Here is a 25,699-nt window from a genome sequence, read left to right on the forward strand (position 1 = left end):
ATCTGGGTACCAACAAGATTGACAAGAATAGTGAAGGATGGAGAAAAAGAAAATCCGGATCCAGAGGCTGTGGACGTCAATGTTTCTGATATTAATTCTTTGGACTCCCATAAGGATCAGCCTACCTCTGTGGGCAATAGTGAGAACATGGCCTGTTCCAATGCCTGTACATGCTAATTCGACTAAACTTCCTTTATTCTTATCCACAATAAAATTAAATACGGCATTATGTTTTACTTTCCAAAATGAGACTATTAGCTCTGGGGAAGGGCCATGTATTAAAATTACAAAAATGAAATTGTGATATTGGGAAGATCCACTTGTTGCTAATAAAATTCCCACAGGGATATTAATGAATGCCCTGTCACAAATAAGTACTGGAGCAACTAGTGGAAGTGGAACTGGTGGTAATAATACATCTTCTAATATCACTACCATTATGCTCACTAGCAATATAACTATACCATTACCTGATAATTCTCCTCTTAATGTGACCGCTAAAAGACAGATACCATGGTGCTATCCATTATTGGATTTTTCTCCGACATTTACAGCATGTCAACCACCAGAATTACAAAAATTTAAACTATTGGAGGGTTTCTATTTTAATCAAAAGTTAAAAAGATTTAAAACAAATAACAGTCACCCTGGCCCTGGGAGTGAGTGGCCATTTTTTCGAATGGATAATTATGAATGATGCCGAGGCATCTACTAGTATATCAGCTTTTGCTAATCTACAAGGAAGCTTCCATACATCTAATAATGTCAGTGGTACACGTTTGGAGACCGTGCAAAGTAATAAAACAAAGATCAGTTTATCTAATTTAAAGATTAATCAACAATATTCTAATTATATGCTTGAGCCATCACTAGTGTGTGTTCAAGCACCATATTTTTTCCTTATATGTGATGAAGAGTTGTTTGAAAACAGCTCAATAATTAATTGCCATAGTCCTAATATTACATGTTACTTAACAGAATGTTAGAATGGAAAAAACCGGACAACAATTGTGGTGAATATTCCCACATTTGTACCAGTACCTGTTGAAGCTGACCCCAAAGATTTTCCTATCGTACAATTATTGAGACAAAAAAGAGATTTTGACATTACAGCAGCTATAATCACTGCCATTACTGTTACTGCTGCAACTACAGTGGCTGCAGGTATTGCCATGGCCAATCAAGTGCAAACAGCCTCAGTTATTAGTCATATTACTAAAAAGGCATCCCATGCACTTGAGACAGTGAAGAGAACTGATGCTCATTTTGCCTCAGGGGTTTCACTGGTCAATCATCGCATTGACTTATTACAAAAACAATTACAAGCGCTTGGAGATGTCATACAACTTTCTTGTGTGGCTTCCACACGTTCCCTATGTATAACCCCCTTACTTTTTGATAATTCTTCCCTCGTTAACAGTTCTATTATTTCAGAATATCTAAAGGGGAATTGGACCCAGGAGTTGGAGTTTCTTCAAGAAGAATTACAGTTGAAGATATTAGACCTCAAAAATACAAGCCTTGATATAATCAGTTTTAAAGACTTTACCTCTTGGCTTTTTTCTGCATTTTCCTTTTTTAAGGAATGGGTGGGGGTAGGTTTGTTTGGCTGTATGCTACTTGGAGGGACATTGATCTTACTCTGGTTGTTCTGTAAAATGAAAACTCAACAACAACGTGATAAAATAGTTATTGCTCAGGCATTTATGGCCATTGAGACTAAAGCATCCCCTCAAGTTTGGTTGAATATGCTAAAGTGCGGAGACGCTGTTCCGTTTATGCATGCTTGTGGGCACAGGATCCCATTGCACCAAGGGGTAGACGGGACAGCCTTTTGATGCCAACCAGGGCTAGTGTTCCCATTGCACGAGACTAAGGCACAAAAGGTCTCTAGTCACTATGCTATTTATAAAGAAGGGGGAGATGTTAGGAGCCATGCTGCGTTTGCTGAAGTAGCTATACATTGGCCATTATAAGATGGCGCTGGCTTCCTGTTTCTGGTTCTTCTTGGCCTTGGTGTCTGCAGCTGTGCACACGCGTAGGCGTGAATTTTCCCGCTGATAGTACTATCAGTGGATATGTAAATGAGACCCCAGTCTGTAAGCCAATGAGGACAGATCATGTCTCTTTGATAGTATATAAGTCAGTACATTCTGGGGCTTGGGGTCCTTCCTTTGTTCTCCATCTTGCATCCTTCTAACTAAAAGAGCTGTAACAATAAAGACGCTGTCAGAAGAATCTTGAGTGTGATGTGCTCCTTATCGGCTAGGTAGCCTGTCGCACTTGAGTTCTTTGTAAATATTCGATATTAGCCCCTATCGGATGTAGGATTGGTAATGATCTTTTCCCAATCTGTTGGTTGCCATTTTGTCTTGTTGATAGTGTCCTTTGCCTTACAGAAGCTTTGCAATTTGATGAGGTCCCATTTGTCGATTCTTGATCTTAGAGCATAAGCCATTGGTGTTCTGTTCAGGAACTTTTCCCCTGTGCCTAGGTATTTGAGGGTCTTCCCCAACTTCTCTTCTATTAGTTTCAGTGTATCTGGCTTTATGTGAAGGTCCTTTATCCACTTGGAGTTGAGCTTTGTACAAGGGGATAAGAATGGATTAATTTGCATTCTTCTACATGTTGACCTCCAGTTGAGCCAGCACCACTTGTTGAAAATGCTGTCCTTTTCCCACTGGATGGGTTTAGCTCCCTTGTCAAAGATCAAGTGGCCGTAGGTGTGCGGGTTCATTTCTGGGTCTTCAATTCTATTCCATTGATCATCCTGTCTGTCTCTGTACCAATACCATGCAGTTTTTATCACTACTGCTCTGTAGTACAGTTTGAGGTCTGGAATGGTGATTCCCCCAGAGGTTCTTTTATTGTTGAGAATAGTTCTCGATATCCTAGGTTTTTTGTTATTCCAAATGAATTTGTAAATTGCTCTTTCTATCTCTATGAAGAATTGATTTGGAATTTTGATGGGTATTGCATTGAATCTGTAGATTGCTTTTGGCAGGATAACCATTTTTACTAAGTTAATCCTGCCAATCCAGGAGCATGGGAGATCTTTCCATCTTCTGAGATCTTCTTCAATTTCTTTCTTCAGAGACTTGAAGTTCTTGTCATACGGATCTTTCACTTGCTTGGTTAGATTCACTCCAAGATATTTTATTTTATTTGTGGCTATTGTGAAGGGTGTTATTTCCCTAATTTCTTTCTCAGCCTGTTTATCCTTTGAATAGAGGAAGGCTAACTGATTTGTTTGAGTTGATTTTATATCCAGCCACATTGCTAAAGTTGTTTATCAGGTTTAGGAGTTCTCTGGTGGAAGTTTTAGGTTCACTTAAGTATACTATCATATCATCTGCAAATAGTGAAATTTTGACTTCTTCCTTTCCTATCTGTATCCCTTTGACTTCCTTTTGTTGTCTAATTGCTCTAGCTAAGACTTCCAGTACTATATTGAATAGGTAACATGAGAGTGGGCAGCCTTGCCTAGTCCCTGATCTTAGTGGGATTGCTTCAAGTTTCTCTCCATTTAGTTTGATGTTGGCTACTGGCTTGCTGTATATTGCTTTTACTATGTTTAGATATGTGCCTTGAATTCCTGATTTTTCCAAGACTTTTAACATGAAGGGATGTTGAATTTTGTCAAATGCTTTCTCAGCATCTAGTGAGATGACCATGTGTTTTTTTTTTTTTTTTTGAGTTTATTTATGTAGTGGATTACATTGATGGATTTCCGAATATTGAACCATCCCTGCATTCCTGGGATAAAGCCTACTTGATCTTGATGGATAATTGTTTTGATGTGTTGTTGGATTCGGTTTGCGAGAATTTTATTGAGTATTTTTGCATCAATATTCATAAGAGAGATTGGTCTGTAGTTCTCTTTCTTTGTTGGGTCTTTCTATGGTTTAGGTATAAGTGTAATGGTAGCTTCATAGAACGAATTGGGAAGTGTTCCTTCTGTTTCTATTTGATGGAATAGCTTGAAGAGGATTGGTATTAGGTCTTCCTTGAAGGTCTGAAAGAATTCTGCATCTGGCCCTGGACATTTTTGGTGGGAAGATTTTTAATGACTGTGTCTATTTCTTTAGGCATTATGTGACTGTTTAGATGGTTTATCTGCTCCTCCTTTAACTTTGGTACCTGGTATCTATCTAGAAAATTGTCCATTTCCTCCAGATTTTCCAATTTTGTTGAGTATAGACCTTTGTAGTAGGATCTGATGATTTTTTAAATTTCCTCTGTTTCTGTTGTTATGTCTCCCTTTTCAGTTCTGATTTTATTAATTTGAATGCTGTCTCTGTGCCCTTTGGTTAGTCTGGCTAAGGGTTTGTCTATCTTGTTGATTTTCTCAAAGAACCAGCTCCTGGTTTCGTTGATATTTTGTATAGTTCTTTTTGTTTCAACTTGGTTGATTTCAGCCCTGAGTTTGATTATTTCCTGCTGTCTACTCCTCTTGGGTATACTAGCTTCTTTTTGTTCTAGTGCTTTCAGGTTTGCTGTCAAGTTGTTAATGTATGCTCTTTCCACTTTCTTTTTGTGAGCACTTAGACCTATGATTTTTCCTCTTAGTACTGCTTTCAATGAGTCCCACAGGTTTTGACATGATGTGTCCTCATTTTCATTTAAATCTAAAGAGTCTTTAATTTCTTTCTTTATTTCTTCCTTGACCAAGTTATCATTGAGTAGAGCATTGTTCAGTTGCCAAGTGTATGTGGGCTTTCTGTTGTTTTTGTCCATGTCAAAGACAAGTCTTAGTCCATGGTGGTCTGATAAGGTACTAGGGATTATTTCAATCTTTTTGTATCTGTTGAGGCCTGTTTTTGTGACCAATTATATGGTCTATTTTGGAGAAGGTACCATGTGGTGCTGAGAAGAAAGTTTATTCTTTTTTTTTTTTTTTTTTTTTTTTTTAGGATGAAATGTTCTATAGATGTCAGTTAAGTCCAATTGGTTCATAACTTCTGTTAGTTTTATTGTGTCTCGGTTTAGTTTCTGTTTCCATGATCTGTCCATAGCTGAGGGTGGGTTGTTGAAATCTCCCCACTATTAGTGTGTAGGGTGCAATATATGCTTTAAGTTTTAATAAAGTTTCTTTTATGTATGTGGGTGCCCTTACATTTGGGGTATAGATGTTGAGAATTGCTAGTTCCTCTTGGTATATTTTTCCTTTGATGAATATGAAGTGTCCTTCTTTATCTTTTTTGATTACTTCTGGTTGAAAAATGATTTTATTTGATATTAGAATCTCTACTCCAGCTTGTTTCTTGGGACCATTTGCTTGGAAGATTGTTTTCCAACCTTTTACTCTGAGGTAGTGTCTGTCTTTTCCACAGAGGTGCATCTCCTGAATGCAGCAAAATGTTGGATCCTGTCTGATAGTCTATGTCTTTTTACTGGAGAATTGAGTCCATTGATATTAAGAGATATTAAGGAAGGATGAGTATTGTTTCCTGTTATTTTTGTTATTGGCAGTGGAGATATGTTTGTGTAGCTACCTTCTTTTACGGTTTTTGGAAGATTACTTTCCTGCTTTTTCTAGGTTGTAGTTTCCCTCCTTGTGTTGGAGTTTTCCACCAATTATTCTTTGAAGTGCTGGGTTTGTGTTGAGATACTGTGTAAATTTGGATTTGCATTGGAATATTTTGGTTTCTCCATCAATAATAATTGACAGTTTTGCTGGGTAGTAGTCTGGGCTGGCATTTGTGTTCTCTTAGGGTCTGTATGATATCGGTACAGGATCTTCTGGCTTTTATGGTCTCTGGTGAGAAGTCTGGTGTAATTCTTATAGGTCTGCCTTTATATGTTACTTTGCCTTTTTCCCATACTGCTTTTAGTATTTTTTCTTTGTTTTGTACATTTGATGTTTTGACTATTATGTGGAGGGAAGTATTTCTTTTCTGGTCTAAACTATTTGGAGTTCTGTAGGCTTCTTGTATATTTATGGACATCTCTTTCTTTAGGTTAGGGAAGTTCTTCTATAATTTTGTTGAGGATATTTACTGGTCCTTTAAGTTGGGAGTCTTCCCCCTCATCTATTCCTATTATCCTTAGGTTTGGGCTTCTCATTGTGTCTTGGATTTCTTGTATATTTTGGGTTAGTAGCTTTTTGTATTTTGCATTTTCTTTGACAGTTGTGTCAATGTTTTCCATGGTATCTTCTGCACATGAGATTCTCTCTTCCATCTCTTGTATTCTGTTGGTAATACTTGTGTCTATGACTCCTGATCGTTTTTTTTTTTTTTTTTTAAGTTTTCTATCTCCAGGGTATTTTCCCTTTGTGATTTTTTTATTGTTTCTACTTCCATTTTTAGATCCTGCATGGTTTTGTTTAATTCCTTCTTCCGTTTGGTTGCATTTTTTTGCAATTCCTTAAGGGTTTTTTGTGTTTCCTCTTTAAGGGTTTCTATCTGTTCTTTGAGAGTGGTATTTATGTCTTTCTGAAAGTCCTCTATCATCATCATGAGAAGTGATTTTAATTCTGAATCCTGCTTTTCTGGTGTGATGGGGTGTTCAGGGCTTGCTATGATGGGGGAACTGGGTTCTGATGATGCCATGTAACTTTGGTTTCTGTTGCTTACGTTCTTGCGCCTGCCTTTTGCCATCTGGTTAAATCTAGTGCTACCTGTACTTCTGTCTCTGATTGAAGCCTGCCTTTCCAGCTGTCTTGCTTGTGTTTGGTCTTCTAGGGGTCCAGATGTCTCTGTGATTTTTTTCCGGCTGCACTGATTATGGTGGTATCTCTAGGATGCCTCAGGATATGGTGCCTCCAAGGTAGCAGTCCAGCTAGGTGTCTGCTGTTCTGGGTGCAGTATCTCCTCTTAGATATTTCAGGATATGTTGTCTGATGCTCTGAGTTCAGTTGTTCCTCTGTGGCTCGGGGTTGAGTGGACCTTCCAGTATATCTCAGGCGGAATCCGGAGTCCATACAACAGCACACCTGGCAGAGGTCTGGTCCAGGCCTCAGACCTGGGAGATGGGCAGAAGGGGGGTGCTAGTTGGCAGGGGCGGGGGGGGGGTTATCTGCTGGAATCTGAGCACTCAGGGCACCGAGCTATGAGCTCAGGGAAGTATGTGGGTTTTCCTACCTAAAGCTGGCTGTGGGATCCTTGGAGCCCCCAGAATGTCTCCAGCAGGATCAGGGTGCACTCACCAGCAGACCGGACAGAGGTCTGGTCCAGGCCTCAGACCGGAAGAGGGGCGAGCGGTGGAAGGGGAGTGCTAGCGCTGGCTGTGGGATCTGTGGAGCCCCCAGAATGTCTCTGGCGGGGTCCGGGGTCCACTCACCAACAGGCAGGGCAGAGGTCTGGTCCAGGCCTCAGACCGGAAGAGGGGCGAGAGGCGGAAGGGCAATTTTATCCTTCTTAATTTTGTTACAAGTTACAGATTACCTTCTATTAAACTTGTAGTTTAATGACTATAATTATGATATATCTGTAAATCCAGCATTCTTTTTCTAATGAAAAATATTGTGAGGAAAGTTTTCTTTAGGCATGGACATGGATTTTATTATTATTAATGATGATATGATTAATAAAAACTACATGGAATTTTCACAAAAACACATAATGGAAAGAAAAAGGTCAATAAAATAATTGTTTAAAAAGGTCATTTTGATACAATTTAGTCTAGATTTTCTTTATGTATATTAATACTTTAGAGCACAGAAAAACTATATGATATGATTACCCCTATAATCTGTTCAGTGACTGAGATGACAAAAATCCATTGTAGAGCTGTTTAAGTTTAAATAAGAGTCAAAAACAGAGGATTGTTGAACTATTTAAATGAAAAAGCAGGTGGCAAGAAAACTTCCTTACTACTTACTGGCAAGCTCCATTTCTGGGTTTCAGAGATCCTCATTTATAAAATTGGAATACTAATTTCAGTATTTATTGAACATTTTCCTGTGAAGAATATTCCTAGACTCTTTAATCCTAATATAGTATCACCTGTACTTAACAGGAATATGGAAGTCAGCATGTTCTTATGTTGAACTTAGGTTAAATGGAAAGTGTGGAAAAATATACAATGGGGCAGGAATACTCTCCTCAATAACACATTTGAAAAACTGGGTATCCAAAAGCAGAAATGGGAAACTGAGCTGTTCTCCAAATGATTTTATTTATTTATTTATTATTATTGGATATTTTATTTACATTTCAGATGTTATCTCCTTACCCCATTTTCCCACTGCTCAAGAACCCCCTATCACATGCCCTTCCTCCTGCTTCTATGAGGATGTGCCCCCACTCACCCCTCCCACTACCACCTCCCCACCCTCGAATTCCCCCACACTCAGTGTCCAGCCTCCATGGGACCAAGGATCTCTTCTCCTACCTATGCCCAACAGGGCCATCCTCCCCTACATATACAACTAGAGCCATGGGTCCCTCTCTATGTGCTCCCAGGCTGGTGGTTTAGACCCTGGGAAACTCTTGTTGGTTGGTATTGTTTTGCTCTCCTCATGGGACCACAAACCCTTTTAGCTCCTTCAGTTCCTTCTCTCTAACTCCTCCATAGGGAACCCCTTGATCAGTTCAATGGTTAGCTGTGAGCTTCTGCCTCTGAATATGTCAGACTTTGGCAGACCTCTAAGGAGACAGCTATATCAGGCTCCTGTCAGGATGTACTTCCTGCCATCCACATCAGTGTCTACCTTTGGTGAATGCACAAGGGATGGATACCCAGGTGGAAGAGTCTCCAGACATCCCTTTCTTCAGTTTCTGTCCCACACTTTGTATCCATATTTGCTCTCATGAGTATTTTGTTACTACTTCTAAGAAGGAAAGAAGCACCTACACTTGGTTTTCCTTCTTCATGAGCTTCATGTGGTCGGTGAGTTGAATCTTGGGTATTGTGAGCCTCTAGGCTAATATTCAATTATCAGTGAGTGGATGCCATATATGCTCTTTTGTGATTGGTTTACCTCACTCGGGATGATATTATCTAGTTCCATCCATTTACCTAAGAATTTCTTGAATTCATTGTTTTTAATAGCTGAGTAATACTCCATTGTGTAAAAGTACATTTTTTTTGTATCCTTCTGTTGAAGGACATCTGGTTTCTTTCCAGCTTCTGGCTATTATAAATAAAGCTGTGAACATCATAGAGCATATGTCCTTGTTATATGTTGGAGTATCTTTTGGGTATATGCCCAGGAGTGGTATAGCTGGGTCCTCAGATAATGCTATGTCCAATTTTCCGAGGAACCACCACCTAAATGAATTAAAACCTTAAAACATATGATGCAAAACCACACAACTTCCCAATCAACGTACAGAGAAGAAAAAGTCTTGACACTTGCCATGGAAGTGATTCCTTGAAAATGACACAAAATGGATATGTGTGACTACATAATGGTGAAAAGCTTCTGAATAGCAAGGAAACTAGTCAAAACTACAACAACAACAAGAAGAACAACAACAACAAAAAAACAACTGATGATCTGGAAAAAATATTTTCAGACCACATATTTAAGAAAAAAGTTAATTTTTGCAACATATGTACAGAAGATTTAAAGCTCAATAACACCAAGAACAATGCCATCAACTACATAAATACATACTATTTAATACATGTAGGAAAATCAGAATCAGGATTATGAATAAATATTTCATTTTCCTTTTAATTACACTAATCATGATAGCCAAAAATACAACATACATTTCTATAAACAGATGTGTACATAAAAATTCATTATCAATAGTATATATAGTGGAATATTTCTCAACTTTGAAAACAATTTTGTTACTAATTATTACTTGTGGCATATAGGTGAAAATCAAGGTTGTTATTCTAAGGGAAATAAACTAGACATAGAAAATTATATGAAATATGTTATATAATGAATATAAAATATTAATAGTTATAGATGCAAAGTGAATTTGCATGTAGGCTTGGCAGTGCAGGGATCAGGGACCCACCAGTTAAAGGACATAACATTGTTTAGATAATCAAGGCTTTGCCTATTTAAGATTTTGTTGAAATATTATTATACAATATATTCTGTTTACAGTTTCTCCTCATGCATTTCCTCCCACATCCTCCACAATGATTCAACCCCATTTATTCTTTCTTTATCTCTTTAGAAAACAAACAAGAAATCAAAAAGCAAACAAATGAATAAAAATTTAAAAGAAAACAAAGTTCACGAGAAACACATAGGGGCACACAAATGAACAGAAACAAATTCCATTAAAACACAAAATCAGAAAATAATATACAGAAAAAAGAACAGTAACATAAAAATATTCAGACCAAGCACTCTGAGAGAAATAAATTAAAAAAAAAAATATCATTGTGAACATTTAGTATTGCTTACTAATGCTGAGGGTGTAGCTGCCCTTGAGAGTGGCTTTTTTTGTCCTGTGAGATCTCATTTGAGAAAACTAATCTCTCTTTTGCATGAGTTTTCTAGTGTAGATGTTTTTTCTTGTTAAAGAAGGGGAATCCTGTTCAGTGACCCCAGTGCTGGGACTTTTTCTGACTCATATGGACATTGTTCATGCTGCTCTAGTCTCTGTGAGTTCATATGTGCCTCAGTCCTGCTGTATCTAGAAGGCCTTGTTTCCTTCCTATCTTCCATCCCCACTGGTTTTTTTCAGTACTTCTATCCCATCTTTCATAGAATTTCCTAAACCCTGACATGAGGGATTTGATGGACACATCATGTTTGAAACCAAGCATTTCCACATTGGGAGTGTAGCTCTTATTTTGACTATGCTTATCATAGCCTCTGCACAAAAAATTACATGGCAGGAATCTTAATAAAGGAGATTTATGATACAGATTTTACTAATGGTTTAATTTATGTATTTTTACTTACAAAGACATAAAGTTGTACACTATATAAGTATAGCCTTTTATACGTGAGTCATTCTTTAATGAAACATGAAAGGAAGTAAACAGCAAATTAAATATTTTCAAAATGGATAATATTTTAACAAAGAATAAGAGTATATACTGTTGTATATGCCACATGCTATCATATAGTCAATAATTAGAATAACTAGAGTCTTTCTATTTACTCTGCTGTCCTGAGACATAGATGGGTATGTTATGCAGATCTCCCAATTATAAGTGAGCATTCCACAGAGACTTATTCTCTATACTTTGACAATTAGTAAGTCTCTAACATTGTCATCCACTACATGAAGAGGATTTTTGGATGAGGAATGAGAGCTACACTAATCTATGGTTATAGTGATATATACTTAGAAACACTTGAATAATAATATATCTGTTTAGTAAAATAGTAGTAGTTGGTCCTCCCCTTAATATCTTTGTGTTTCCTTATCAGGGCTTCCTGGATATATTTACATTACCAGAAAGGACTTTCATTTTTAGGGGAGTTTCATAAATTTATTCAGACATCATTTTTTACCATCATAACAGTTATGCCACCTTTGTGTTTGTGTCTATATTCTTGCTAGACTGATTGATATTGTAGCCCCCAGGGTTCACAACTGGGTAAGATTGTTGATTACTGTTTCCCTCATCAAATGACATTGCAACTTCTGGCACCATGGAAGTTTGCCAAAAGGGATGAGGCTTCTAGATCAGAAATAGCTTGATTTAATTCCCTATGTCTCAAATATGTAGTGCTTTCAGCCATAGTATTTTACTCTCAACTTTAGTCAGGTCAACAAGAACTATAAACACAACCAGTATTTTTAGGGGTATTTAAGTCTTTCAAACTAGCAGATTACTGAGACATATAACATTTCTGGCATCGAACTTTTTACTAAAAGGGACTCAAAGTTTGTATGAGCCAGAAGCAAGCAATAGTGGGGTAAAACAGTATTTTGTTGATGTGACTGTTGCATTTATGGACTCAAAGCAGCTGTCTTTGCCTAGAGAAGACCTGCACGAAATCAAGTCAGTTAGCGTTCCAGCATAGATGTGTGATGGACTCATGTGCTCACACTCCTAGATGAGTAGTTATTGATAATTAATGGGTGACATGTGTAAGAGTCAGTTTTTAGAGGTGTTTCTTCTGGTAGGCAGACCACGCTTTAGTTGATGCTCTTATATCTATTCATAATACACCCATAATACCTCACTAATATGGCTGCCTTAACAAGACCTGAGCAATAACAACTCCAATAGACATGTTATCAAGGAACATACAGACAACATGGAAGAGACAAATCTCCTGAGTATCCGCCTATAGATAAAGAGATACAGACATTTAAGGACTATTGAGAGATGGGTAGCATTAATTAAATTTAGATGATTCTGAAATAAAGATGGAAGGAGAATTTTGGAGAGAGGATCTGGGAGGAGTCAGAAGGAACTATCGGGGGCTGCATGAAATTGTCAGCAATGAATTTAAAGTGTTATACTTGTTAAAAATTACAGTGACTAAATATTGGTCTCTGAATGTAGCTGGCACATAAGAATAGAGGTTATAGAAATAAATGCTCAAATATAAGTAAGTGTAATAAATGTATGTTTCCTTGATAACATGGATATATTTTCCATTCTAATTCTATTTCAGTCACTTAAATATAAACAGTTTGTTATTTTGTATTTTAATATATAATTTTTATTTTTAATTTAGATATAATTACATTATTTTGTCCCTTCCCTTTCCTCCTTCTATCCCCTTTCATGTAACCTATACTCCCCCTTTTAAATCCATTGCTTTCTTTTAGAAATAGTTATTGTCTCATATATGTATAAATATATCAATTCAGAAATATAGCAAATTGACTATTCAGTGTTACTTGTGTGTACATGATTTCAATGTTAACCACTTGGTTTGGATACTCAGTTGAGGATTCTCATCCCTAGAAATGAATAAACCACCTTCTCTTATCAGTTTAGAGGTGGGAACTCATAAAATTTACCCCTTGCATGTTAACATTTTTTATTGCTTGTTGTTCAGGTCTCATTATGACAGCCATATTCTTGAGATATCATGGGTGTGTAGCTTCCTTGTTATTTGTAGGAGACAAAGTCACATCAGAATTTCTGGTATCATGTATTTTATAATTCTACATCATTTTCCATTATGTACCTTGAGCATTAGACATGGATGTTGTACTGTAGATATATCCAGTGAGTCTGGGTACTAGGCTGAGATCAATTCTTCTCTGCATATTGACCAGTTGTGGACTTGTGTAAAGCAGACATAAGCATACTCAATGAATGATTAGTGCCTCCCTTATCTATGGGTAGAAGGATAAGAATTTAAACTGCAGTTAGGACCTATGATGTTTTACTAAAATGGTAGAAGAATTTCCTCTAAGATCCAAGATATCAGAATCCCTGGAAACTTTGGTAGATTCCAGTACCAGGTATGACTTTTATCATATTGAATAGGCTTTTAATCTAATTTATGTTGTTCACTGAACATGTATAACTAATAATATTATGCTTGTAGGAATATCTTGTCAAGCAGATCATTATTGGGATTCATAGGCTTCACCATACGGAAAGGATCTCTTGGCAGCAGTATAGTTAGTGTCTTCTGGTATTATTGGTATTATCAAAGCTAATCCTCGAGGAGAAGGCTTTCAGGATAGATACAGCTCAAATTCTCTGAGTCCTATGTCCTAAATGCATAGTATATTTGACAATAGGAACTTCAACCTCTAGAATCAGCCAAAGGCAACAAGAATAGGCTGTATTGACTTTGGAGTCTCTCGAACTCCCCTAACAAACAACTTGAAATGGGTTTTGTCATGCCTAGCAGCAGGGTTTTTGATATAACAGTGTGAATGTGTGTGTGTGTGTGTGTGTGTGTGTGTGTGTGTGTGTGTGTGTGTGTATCTCATGTGTAATGCGTGTAATGTTACATAAAAATAATATAATTCTTTATGATTTTTTAATCATCCTTAGTATTTTTCTCTCTTCCAACCTCCTCCTTTTTTATTGTATTCTCCTCAACTAAAGCCTCAAACCCCATTTTTCCAGTTCTGTCTTAATATTGCTTGTATCTTGCCACTGCCCTCTCTACCTTGCTAGTGCTACCCCTCCTATAGTCCTTTTTAAAATTTAAATTTATTTATTTAATCCCTCCCCCACCCCCTTCTTCTCAGAGGGTGGGGACCACACTGGATATCCATTCATCCTGGGACATCAAATCTCTGCCAGATTAGGTGCATCCTCTCCTGTTGAGGCCAGAGTAGGCAGCCATGGAGAGTGAATTGCACTTCTGCTACATATATGTTGGGGCCTCCTTCCAGCCCATATATGTTTTTTGGTTGGTGCCTCAGTCTCTGAAAGTTCTTAGGTATCCAAGTTAGTTGATTATGTTGGTTTTCCTGTGTGGTTCCCTTTCTGTTCAGGGACTTTAATCCTTCCCTCAACTCTTCCATAAGTGTCCCGACCTCCCGTCCAATATTTGGCTGTTGGTATCTGCCTCTGTTTCAGTCTGTTCCTGCATAGAACCTCTCAGAGGACAGTTATGCTACCTGTCTGCAATCATAACAGAGTATAATTAATGTCATGGATTGGCCATGGGATGGATTTCCAGTTTAGGCTGGTTATTGGTTGACCTTTCCTTCAGTCTCTGCTCCAACCCTGCATTTCTTTTAGACGTGACAAATTTTGGGTTGAAAGTTTCATGTGTGCGTTGGTGTTCTTATCTCTCTACTTCGGGTCCTGCCTTGCTACAGGAGTGACCTCTTCAGGTTCCATGACCCCAATGTTAGGCATCTTGGCTAAGATCAGTCACCTTAACTCCTGGGAACCTCCACTATCCCAGGTCTCTTGGGCTTCCTAGAGATTCTCATCTCCCTCTCACACCTGGCAGCTGTAGATTTCTGTTCATACATAGACAGATTTTAAGTTTTTGCTGTTAATACTTCCTTTACTTAAAAAAATTAAATAAAGTGAATGACTGAAATATTTAATATTTTTACTCATTTCTCTGTGCTTTTAACTTAGGATAAGACCCATATTCTAATCTTTTAAGAATAGATTTTCATGCTATTTGTTACAGGAAGTTATTATGAGTTGAAAATATATTTTTCAAATATTCATTACTTTAATGCTTACTTACGGTTTACCTTTCTGCATGTTCACCCAGCATATTTTTTTCAATAGCTGCACAGATTTGCCTGTCAATAGAAAATGATTCCCATTTTTAAATTGATGATTCTGGTTTAGGTATAACAGCTGCAGCGATGGCTGAGGCAATGAAGCTCCAGAAAATGAAGCTTATGGCAATGAATACTCTTCAGGGTAATGGAAGCCAAAATGGAACTGAGTCAGAGCCAGATGACCTTAATTCTACCACAGGTGAGTGTCTTCAGCAGTTGCCAAAAAGTGACACTGGGTGTTTTATTATATAATGGAAGAGAGGAGGAAAAAGGGAGCAGAGAATAGCTATCCTGGAAAGAGCTTTTAGCTTTTTAAAAACATGTACACTCAACTTAGAAAACTATTGCACGTATAACCTCAGATTACCATTTCATTGACATGTAGAAATCTCTGGTGTGTGTGTGTGTGTGTGTGTGTGTGTGTGTGTGTGTGTTTGACAGGTTTCTCTACATAGTGCATATTGATGATAAATTCCTATCTCTCCTCTTCCTTAGACATCATGCCTGCCACCTTTTACTGTTTTGCAGTGTAATTTCATTCTAATTGTTATAATATTAGCTATGGTACTCCCTATCTGAAAAATAGTCCCCTATTCCAGATTAAAGACATATTTTTTTACCCCCATCATTCTAAAAATGAAAGGCACAGACCATATTCCAGGTTGACCGGTCCAGTCTTCTCAGTTGCAGAACCATCTGTTTAGGTGAATGGTGGGTCTGTGGATTCAAATCATTATTGACCATGCCTAAGTTGAAAAACAGTACAAAAACGAGCTAACAAAGAAGGAAAGATAAGAGAAAGAAAGAACAGCTTATAGTAATGTTTTCTCACGTCATACTGTTTGGTTTCATCTGTTATTTTTTATTCTATGTTAATTGTTATGTGACCTTTATCATTTGTTAGTGTTCTTACACTTCTGGAGTAAGTTATCACAACTCTTATCATATGTGAATAAATAGATGAATAAATTAATAATTAAGATTCAATTTAAGAGAAAAATAACAATCAAAGCAACAAATAATGGTCTCAGGAGCTACAGGTTCCCAAGCTAACTCTATAATTAAACTCAAAACAATGCAGCAAGTAGAGTGCTTGGCTTATTTCTTTACATCTAGGCTCCGGGACAGCAGGGGGAGGGAGGATGGGATAGGGGCTTCTGAAGGGGAGACCTGGAAAGGGGATAACATTTGAACTTTAAATAAAGAAAATATCCATTTAAAAGAACAAAAAGAAAAGGAGGAAAGTATTTAATCTAATCAAAATGTAAAATTACTGATGTTAATGCATTGTGGATCTCTCCATGTATACTTGCAATGTTCCTGGTAAATTACAGACTTAGATGTTCTTCTAACCCATTGTTTTTTTTTGTGTTCTATATACCTTTGGTGCAATTTAATAGGAAATCAGTTGAAAACGCATGTTTTATGAATTTATATCTGGATGCCTGGCTTCTATAATTTCTACCAAAATAGTGAAAGGGTTGTTCTAATATATGTAGATTTGCAAATAAAAGAAACAGAGGCACAGTGTAGTATACTTTATCTAAGTCATAAAGCTATTAAACTCCAGCCTTAAATATTGATCTCACATTTGACTCAGTCCAAAGAGCTACTTTTTTTTAGCACTCTGTCTAGTCACCAATGCTGTATTGTAAAAAGACTTTGTCTTGATCTAAACATTGAGCTAAAGAAATATTAACAAGAGTACACAAGAAGAGAACTACCAGCTTCTATGTCCAAAGGCCTATCAATTCAAGCTAAAATTCGGCTTTAAAGTGTCTTGAATTTTCTCAGAATTAAACCAAAGTCAGACAGGAGCCTAGGATGGTTGTCCTCTGAGAGGTTCTACCAGCAGTGGACTGAGACAGATGTAGATACAGCCATATATTGGACTGAGGTCAAAGAACCCAATGGAAGAATTAGGGGAGAGATTGAAGGAACTGAAGGGGATGGCAAACCTTACCAACAATGTCAACTATCCTGGACCCCTAGGGGCTCCCAAAGACTGAGCCACCAAACAAAGAGCACACATGGGCTGATGATATAAAGCCCCTAGCACATATGTAGCTGAGGGCAGCCGCGTTTGGCCTCAGAGTGAGAGAAGGTGCTTAATACTGTAGAGACTTGCTGACCCAGGGAGGGCAGCTGCCTGAGTGGGAGTCAACCTCTTGTAGGGATAGGGGAAGAACTCTTTGAGGGGGAACTGGGAGGGAGGGAAACATTTCAGATGTAAATAAATAAAATAAGCAATAATAATAACAATGATGATGATAATAATAATTTTAATATGCTAAAAATGTAACCAGTGTAAAAAAACAAAAGCCTTTTGAAATTTAATGTTTTATGGAGGAATAATTTACTCAGTTCCCTACATCATATATACTTCAGGATATCACAACTATTTTGAGTAACATCCCGGTGTCTCAAATTCTGGCAGTAAATAATTATTAATGTTTTTTTTCTAGATATAATCTTCTCCTTCTTAAGATGTAAATTACTGGTATAAAAAGATTTCCTCCTGTAGTTCATGCTATATGAGGTACTATAGAAACAGAATATAGAAGTCTCTGTTATGGACTATGCAACATTTACAACACAATTTTGTCATTTGATGTAGAGGAAAATTGTTTGCATCCTGTGTAGTGAAGGAAAGCAAACTTGAATCTATATACTGGTATTAGTTTACATAAGTTTCTGAGTTTTTAATAGCTTAAATAATTGAAATCTTAATAAACTACAAAATAATAAACTATAAATTTAAAACTTTACATTAAAAATGTAATCTTATTTTAAGAATTTTATGTGACATGCTTTTCTTAATCTGAGAGACCAGTATGTCTTTGATGTCCTTAGGTTTCTTATCTCAGGATTTAAAATGAGATCAAAGACTTGGCCAGATTTCTCATTTTTCAACTTTAGTTTATTTTAGTGCCTTCCAGGGAAAAAAAAGTACAGGATTTTGACAAGGGAGATCAGAGTCAGCAAAATTTATGGCCTAATTACTAGTTATGGGCATGATCTTCCTGAATGTTCATGGTTTAAATAGAACTGAGAAATTGCATGTATAATCCAAAGGAAAACTAGGTCTCAGAGAATAATTAAGACTTTATTTACGTGGTGGATAAGATAAGATCATGTAAACAAATTGTACTAATAATTAGTACCATACTAATATTCGATTAACTGGGTTATGCATTATCAGTAAAAAATACACACTGAGTTTTCATTTAAATGTTGACATAAAAGTGAACACTAAGTTATAAGCTAATGGTCATTTTGTGTTTTGTTATATGGAATTCTAATGACTTGAAGCATCTAGAAAATAACAGGCATTTCATACATGACAAGGCTATCAAGATATGCTAGTTATTTGATTCACTTCTTTAGATTAGAACACTTTTCTACATTGTCTTAAGATTGATAATCTCTGATATTTAACAATAAAAGGGCAATATTTTTAGCTCTAAAAAGAGAAAATAAAAATCATTAAATTTTGATGATTATGGTATGAAACAGGAGGTATAAAAAACCAAATCATTATAGAGGTGACTCTAATCTAAAGTAGAGGTCATTAAGGAAACAGAAGATATAAAGTATTATGAAAATACTGAAAAAAAAAAAAGAAATTTCTCATGGCAAAGAAAGACATACAAAGATTCCCATAAGGAGGCAGCATTTAAAGCTATTTCACAGATGTGAGAGTGAGACTCAGAATGGAATGACTTTATTTAATGAATTAAATTGCCTGTACTATCTTTATGGATAATCATTTACAAATGACTGGGTCCCAGAGTCCTCAGGACATAACTATATGTAGGGGGAAGATTTGTGCTTTAAGGATGGCAGAAATGTAGCAGTTGTTCACTATAAAGTTTTTTATTGTTGTTGTTATTTTTTTCCACTTTTTTGTTCTTTAAGAATGGTTCCACCACTTGTCTGCTGTGAGGTGCTGTGTGTGTGTGTGTGTGTGTGTGTGTGTGTGTGTGTGTGAATGTATGTGTTTGGAGGTAATGCCCTCCACACCTCTTGATGCACAACCTAGTGCAGTCAGGAGAAGGAGAGCTGGGTTTGGTGTCATTTGTCTGTTGCCACACACTGAAGAATGCTCTCCCCTGGGCAGCACAATAGAGCTGGCCCTGGTACAGGGAACACAACTAAACCTGCCCTGAGTGTGAGATCATGGAAGAACTGATCTGGCTACTCCTCTACCCTGAGGTGGCATGGGTGCAGGAAAGATGACCCCACCACCACGTGCAGCAGATTAGAGAGGACATGAGAGCTGGAGAGCTAACCCTGTCCCCTCAGTAGCTGTAGCATCCTTGAGAGCAGGCCCTTCACTTCACCTGGGCAAATAGTGGAGATGGCTCTGATGATGAAGGCACAAGCAAGCCAGCCGTGAGGGCATGAGAGTGGGAGAGATGCCCCAACACTTTGCCTGCTGCAGCACTGGGAGAATGGGTCTTGCACTTTGACTTGACAGCACAGGGGAGCTGGCTCTGGAGGCAAGGTTTCTGGAGAGTTGGCTTTGAGGGCATGAGATCATGAGAGTTTACCCTGCCTCCTGCCTGTGGAAGCATTGGGAGGCCTACACAGAGCAGTGCTGGATAGCTCAACCTAGTGGTGTGGAAAAGGCAGAGCTGACCAGATTATCTACTACCCAGACAAGGATTCAGGGCTCTGAGTTCTCCCTACCAAAAATTTATGTCATATGATAATAACTGGGATGTATTAAAGGGCCCATGCTGCTGATCCAAAGCTGCAGGATCTCCATGACACAGTGCAACAACAGGATAACTTGAAGAGACCCAGTGAGGATCTAATATTGATGGTGTCACAAAAACCAGAGACCTCAAACCAGACTAATGACTCATTGCAATAAACCTTGGCAAGTAAAGATGTATGGACATATATTCTGTGTGACACACTGTGACATACTATAGTTTCCAAGATGAGATGTTTTCTATGCTTTATTCTTGTGTGTGTGTGTGTGTGTGTGTGTGTGTGTGTGTTTGTGCCTCTGTGTGTCTGTGTGTGTTATTTGGGGCAGGGTTGCCAAGGTGAAGGGCAGATATGAGGGGATGGAGAGATGAGTAGACTGGAGTGCATGATGAGAAACTCACAAAAGTAAGTCCCTGGAAAGTGGTCCATACTTTAGTAGAAGATACATTCAAGAATATGTGGGCATCAAAAGTTGGTCATAATGAGTTAAAAAAATAAGACACAAAACTTGGTGGGTAGGGAAAGGGGACTAGATAAAAAAGAGTTGGGTAAGACAGGTGAATGTGATCAAAACATATGCCATTCTTTTATGTTTATTTATTCTCTGTAGTCTGTACTGATCCCTGTGCCTTCTGAGTAGAGGTGATGTATACATGTGACTGTAGGGCTGAGGATTTTGTTGTATCTTAATGTCTCAACTTTGGCAGCTGCAGGTCTTTCTGTTAGTTGCTTTTCTTTTCTTTTTTTGTCATTTTTTTTCATTTTTATTGGTTATTTTATTTATTTACATTTCAAATGTTATCCCCCTTCCAAGTTTCCCCTCACCAAGCCCCGTATTCCCTCCTCCCTTCCCTCTGCCTCTATGAGGGTGCTTCCCCACCCACCCACCCACTCCTGTCCCAGGGCCCTACCATTCCACTATACTAGGTCATAAAGCCTCCACAGGACCAAGGGGCTCCCCTCCCAGTAATGCTAGATAAGGCAATCCTCTACTACATATTCAGCTGGAGCCATGGGTACTGCCTGTGTACTCTTTGGTTGGTGGTTTAATCCCTGGGAGCTTTGGGGGATCTGGTTGGTTGTTAGTGTTCTTCCTGTGGGGTTGAAAACCCCTTCAGCTCCTACAATTCTTGCCATAACTTCCCCATTGGGGTCCCTGCAGTCAGTCTAATGTTTGGTTGTGTATGTACCCATCTGTATTGGTAAGGTTCTGGCAGAGTCTTTCAGGGGATAGCTATACTGGGCTGCACTTGTCAGCAAGCACTTTGTGGCATCAGCAACAGTGTCTGAGTTTGGTGTCTGCAGCTGGGATAGATCCCTAGGTGGGGCAGTCTCTGGATGGCCTTTCCTTCAGTTTCTGCTCCACTCTTTTCCCTGCATTTCCTTTTGACAGGAGGAATTCTGCATTAATATTTTTGAGGTGGGTGGGTGGACTACCATGACCAACACAACTTATAAATAAAAGTATTTCTGTTAGGGTTTCAGAAGGTTAGAGTTTATGATAGCTGAGCAAAGATATGACAGCAGGAACAGCTGTGAACTCACATTTCCATCCACAAATATCAGGTAAAGAGAGCAGACTTAGAATTGCATGAATTTTTTTTTTTTTATCTCCAAGCAAGCCCCCAGTGACACACCTCTACCAATAATGCCACAGCTCCTAACCCTTCTCAAACAGTTCCAACAACTGAGGATCATGTATTCTAAAATATGAGTCTATGGGACCATACCTGTTTCAATAACCATACTCATCATTTTCTGCACGTAGAAGCTTTTTAGACTAGGGTTAAGATACATTTGTCCATGGGTATAATGATAAACTATTTGAAATAACTTTAATGTTATGTCAATTTATCTGAATAATAGTAGTAAGTTCTTTCTTCCATCCAATGACCTGTCTACCCTTAAATTCTTTGACTGCTAATGGTGCCAGGTGTGTTTTACCTTGTTGAATGAGTCCAATGAGTTTGTAGTTGGTTACTCCTATCAAGTTTATACCACTATTGCACTAGTGTCTGTATTTATAAAATGGGATCCATTTAAGAGCTATGGATCAAAGACCTCAACAATAATCTGATACTCTGTATCAGAGCAGATAAGTATGAAATATTCTTGAACTCATTGACATACAAAATGATTTTGTGGTTACAAATCTAATAGCACATGTATTAAGAAAAAAATAATAAATAGGACCTCATAAAAATAAAATACTTCTGTAGAGCAAAGCACACCAAGAAGCAACCTACATAATAGGAAATTTTTTTCTAATTATGCATCATCTAGAGGGTTAGTTTTAAAATAGGTAAAAACCAAAACCATTAAACATTAAAAAAATAAAGAAACCAAATTAAATGGAGTTAAAGAACTAAATAAAGACTTCTTAAATATGAAATACAAATGGCAGAAAAACACTTTAAAATGTTCAGTAAAATACTATAGCTGTCCTTAATTTGTTCTGACCACAGCTCCTTTTTCATAAGGTAGATGAAAGATACAGGTCAGAAAGGACATCTACTTGTACCAGATGGGGAGTGAGGTTTTGGGAATAGGTATGGCTCCCATAGACTTAATATTTTAGAATATATGATCCTCAGTTGTTGGAACATTTTGAGAAGGGTTAGAAACTGTGGCATTATTAGAGGAGGTGTGTCAGTGGGGGCTTGCTTGGAGATAAAAGGGGATTACTATCTTGAGTATATCTCTGGTAGATTTCTTTGTATTACATTAATTATGTTCTATTTTGTTCATAGGAAACAATGGTTCACTTGGAATTCTAAACCAATTTCTGATTAATGTTTCCATAAAAATGCCCAGCAATTTTTAAATCAAATAAGATTTAAAATTTTCTATACCTTTTGGGGTCAGCTTAATGATGTAGGCTCCAGCTTTGAAATTTAGCTGAGTATTTATTTCTATACCTGTTATAAGCAGCATTTCCTTTATGAAGCACTCTTGATAGAAATAATGTGCTTTTGCTTCATTTCTTAAAGACATCTGAAGATTTTAGATGAGAAATTGTAAGCTCTTCTACTTCTACACTACTCTACTACTTCTACACTGGTCAATGGAAACAAAATTCACAGGATTATATTCAGTTTCATCATTGTTATTAGTTTTTGAGTCTTCAGAAAAATGTCAGCTACAAAAGTGTAGAAAATATTTAATTACAGTTTTTCCATTGGCATTAATATATTTACTTGTCACTGAAAAATTAGTCACATTTTCATCTATCTATCTATCTATCTATCTATCTATCTATCTATCTATCTATTACTTGGAACTTTTGTCTTTTTTAAAAAATATAACTTTTTGCAGGGCAGGGGGAGTTGAGACAGGGTTTCTCTATGTAGCCCTGGCTGTCCTGGAACTCACTCTGCAGACCAGGCTGGCCTCGAACTCAGAAATCTGCCTGCCTCTGCCTCCCAAGAGCTGGGATTAAATGTGTGCACCACCACTGCAAAAATGTACTTTTAAAATACAATATACTCCAACTCTCCCAAGAACCTCTTTACCTTTCATTCCATTGAAATCCAAACACTTTCTGTTTCTTTTATAGAAAACCAATAGGCACCTAAAAATAATACTAAAACAAAATAAAATAAGATAAAACAAAAACAAAGCAGAATAGGACAAAATAAATAAACAAAAATATCTAAAGACACATGAAACACATATAGAAGCAGAGATACACATTTTTAGACAAATAAGAATCATAAAAAGAAATAACTAGAAGCTGTACTACATACTCAAAGGACTTATGGGGGAAACCCATGGCAAAGCATGTAACCGAGAACCTCTAAAGATGTCTTTGAATCCTGTCCTGTTTGTCATCTACTGCTGGACATGAGGCCTGTCATTAAGAGTGGTTAGTATCTGATGAGACTCTTTTGAAGAGAACTACTTATTCATTTTTTAGTTGTAATCAGTTGGGAATAGTTTCTGGTTTGGGGTTCGAGTCTTGTTTACACTTTTCATACAATTGTGACCTCATCTGGTGCAGACCCGGGCAGGCCCTGTGTGTGATTCCACAGTCTCTGTGAGTCAGTCCTGCTATGTTTAGAGGGCCCTCTTTCCTTTGTGTCCTTCTTCCTCTCTTGCTCTTACAATCTTTCTACTTCTTCCACAGAGATCCATGATTACAGAGACTTGATGGAGACATCTTCTTTAAGGTTTAGGTGTTTCAAGATCTTATGCTATGTACCTTGGCTGTGGCTTTCTTCATTCCCATCTACTACAAGAAAAAGCTTCTCTGATGGCAGCTAAAAAAGACAGTGATCAATGTTGCTAGATGTAATTTTATTACTGTGCTCCCTTAGCAGGACAGCCATATTTGGTTTGCTCCTAGGTCACATTCCTATCTAGCCTCAGGTTCTTGGTCACCAAAGAGAGTTAAGAATGGCTTTTATCTCATGGAGATAATCTTAAAATCAGTCAAATATTGGTTGTTTTTTTCCCTCAAGTTTTGTTCCACTATTGCACTAACACATCTTGCATGTTGATCACAATTATAGATCTAATGGTGTATAGCTGCTTATTCTCCTTTGGGAACATGCAGAGTGCCTTTCATTACTATGAACACTACTCTGTAAGGGTGAAGGCCCTTGATAGACACTGAATTGACATTTCTGTGTTCAGTGTGTTCTATAGGTGCTGTCTTTGACAATAGAGCCTTACAGTCAGTTTGTGGAGAGCAGACAATAATAGCCTTGGCAATAGCATGGGTTATTTAGGGGTTCCCATTGGGTCCCTTTTGACAAAAAACTGGATTATATGTAGCTCATTTCTGGCACAGGAATTTTCATTTGCTGACAAGAGGTATAGCATTAGGACTCCATATCTCCCATTATTTGGCAATTTCATTTGGATTTTATTATATGTTTATATTTTAAGAAGCTTCTACCACAATATATTTCCATATGACTCTTCAAATGGATGTTACTTTTTGCTGTTTTTCCCTGTATTCCTTAATTATTTGATCCTTATATTCCAGGTTTCTTTCCTACCTTGTTCATTCATAATTATCTATTAAATTTCCCCTACCTATGGTGATAGAATATTCCCCACTACTTCGTTATCTAAACTCTGTGGTTATGCAGATTGTAGATTGCTTAACTGATGACATCAATGTATAAACAAATGCATACCATATTTGTCTTTTTCGGTCTGAGTTACCTAACTTAGGACAATTCTTTTCCAGGTCTTACCTGTGAATTTCATGATTTTTCATTTTAAACAGCTTAGTGATTAATATCTCATTGTGTAATTGTAACATATTTTCATTATTCATTCATCTTTTGACATACATCTAGATTGACTTTAGGCTCTGACTATTACAAATAGAGCAGCAGTGAACAAGGCTGAGCAAGTATCTCTATGGTAGGATGAAATGTCTTCTGGGTATATGCCCAAGAATTATAGCTAGATCTTGAAGTAGATCCATTCTTATCTTCCCGAGGAACCACCATGCTGATTTCCATAGTGGTTGCACAGGTTTTCATTCCCACCAGTAATAGACAAATTTTCTCCTTTCCCAAAATACTAGTCAGCATGAATTCCCACTTGTTTTCTATTCCCACTTGTATTCTGGTAGGTGAAAGATGAGATCTCAAAATAGTTCTGATTTATATTTCCCAGAAAACTAAGACACTTATTTAGGTGCTTATGATCCTTTTGTGTTTCCTCTTTTGAAATTTCTGTTTAGATATTCACATCATTTTAAAATTTGGTTTGTTGTTTTATTGATATCCACTTTTTTGAGTTCTTTGTATATTTTAGATATTGGCTCTATCAGATGTGTCGTTGATAATTTTTTCCCCATTCAATAGCCTGCTACTTTGTTCAAATGATAGTGTCCTTTGACTTACAGAGATTTTCAGTTTCATGAGGTTCCATATGTTAATTATTGATCTTAGTGCCTGTGCTAATAGTGT

The 25,699-nt window shown here is 37.3% G+C and overlaps 1 protein-coding gene across 2 annotated transcripts in view; it reads left to right on the plus strand.

The window, feature by feature from the left end:
• The window catches only part of Dach2 (dachshund family transcription factor 2), a 464,497-nt gene that overhangs the window by 286,672 nt on the left and 152,126 nt on the right, over positions 1-25,699 (plus strand). For both annotated transcript variants that reach the window (XM_076918144.1, XM_076918145.1), the window contains exon 4: positions 15,118-15,249. In XM_076918144.1, the coding sequence (XP_076774259.1) occupies positions 15,118-15,249 (132 nt within the window). The remainder of the gene's footprint in view (positions 1-15,117; positions 15,250-25,699) is intronic.

This window comes from Arvicanthis niloticus, chromosome X (genome assembly GCF_011762505.2).
Source record: "Arvicanthis niloticus isolate mArvNil1 chromosome X, mArvNil1.pat.X, whole genome shotgun sequence".
Classification (NCBI taxonomy): domain Eukaryota; kingdom Metazoa; phylum Chordata; class Mammalia; order Rodentia; family Muridae; genus Arvicanthis; species Arvicanthis niloticus.